Source organism: Fulmarus glacialis, unplaced genomic scaffold (assembly GCF_000690835.1).
Source record: "Fulmarus glacialis isolate BGI_N327 unplaced genomic scaffold, ASM69083v1 scaffold19964, whole genome shotgun sequence".
In the NCBI taxonomy this organism is placed as follows: domain Eukaryota; kingdom Metazoa; phylum Chordata; class Aves; order Procellariiformes; family Procellariidae; genus Fulmarus; species Fulmarus glacialis.
In genome coordinates, this window is record NW_009208935.1 from 31,851 (window position 1) to 32,846 (window position 996).

Genomic DNA, 996 nt, shown 5'->3' on the forward strand with positions numbered 1-996 from the left:
AGCGAACAGGGGTGAGAAGGGAGCGGCCGCGGGGCGTCAGGGCTTGGTGGGTTGGCAGAGGAGCAAGGCAAGGCAAGGATGGGAGGGAGGAGAGGACAGGAGGAGGTGGGGTGAGAGAATGGGAAGGACAGACAACCAGAAGACAAGACGCGCAGCCGGGGCGGGCAGTCCTGTAGGTCCAAGGAAGAGGCTGGAAGCGCTCTGGATGGTGCCCTAATTAACCAGCTTTGCTTATCTCGCCGTCTGACCTTGCGGGATGCATAGTTAAGTCCTCCACGCCTTGGAGTTTGCCTTTTCTGGGGCTTTTTCCACCCAGGCGATGTTTGTATAAACACCACTCCCATCCGGCGCGCACCGGCAGCCGGCACGGCCGGGAGCGATGGTGAGAAGCCCGGGGGCTGGGGGGACAAGTGGCTGCCCTGCTTGAGCATCCCTTTTCCTCGGGCCACAGGGGCCTGCGAGGGTTTGTAGAGAAGCATGGAGGCTTTTCAAAGGCTTTGGCTTTTCAGAGAGGCTTTGGAGTGCATTTTATTTTAACGCCGGTAATTATCACAACTGAATCTTCGATTTCATGCGGCTTTTATTCTTAGCAAACAGGCGGGGGGAAAAAAACATATTTCTGTTTAGATTATTTTTAAGGACTTTGAATGGCCCACTCCAGAGATTAGCTAATTGCAAGATAAGGACTTTCCTATAATTAGAAAATGGCATTACTTAAAAGTCACAGAGTGCCTTTTAATTTACCAGCAGAAGTCCATAATTGTTTCTTTATTTTACAGAAAATTATGATGCCAGGCTTTCCAGAATAGATATCGCTAACACGCTGCGGGAACAAGTCCAGGACCTGTTCAATAAGAAATATGGTGAGGAACCAGGGTGGGAGTTGGTTTTATTCCCTCCTTATCCCCTCCTAATTTTTTGCTCCCTATCCCTCCCTTACCAGGTGCTTTCTCTTGCCTCCCCCTCGAGCGGCCGGCGCTTTGGAGGGCCGGGGCG

At 51.9% G+C, this 996-nt stretch overlaps 1 protein-coding gene across 1 annotated transcript in view; it reads left to right on the top strand.

Annotated features, from left to right (window-relative positions):
* Nucleotides 1-996, top strand: part of GTF2IRD1 (GTF2I repeat domain containing 1) — a gene marked incomplete at its 3' end in the record, with an annotated part of 31,791 nt that overhangs the window by 28,750 nt on the left and 2,045 nt on the right. The window contains exon 19 of the mRNA XM_009576687.1: nt 780-863. Coding sequence (XP_009574982.1) covers nt 780-863 — 84 coding nt within the window. The remainder of the gene's footprint in view (nt 1-779; nt 864-996) is intronic.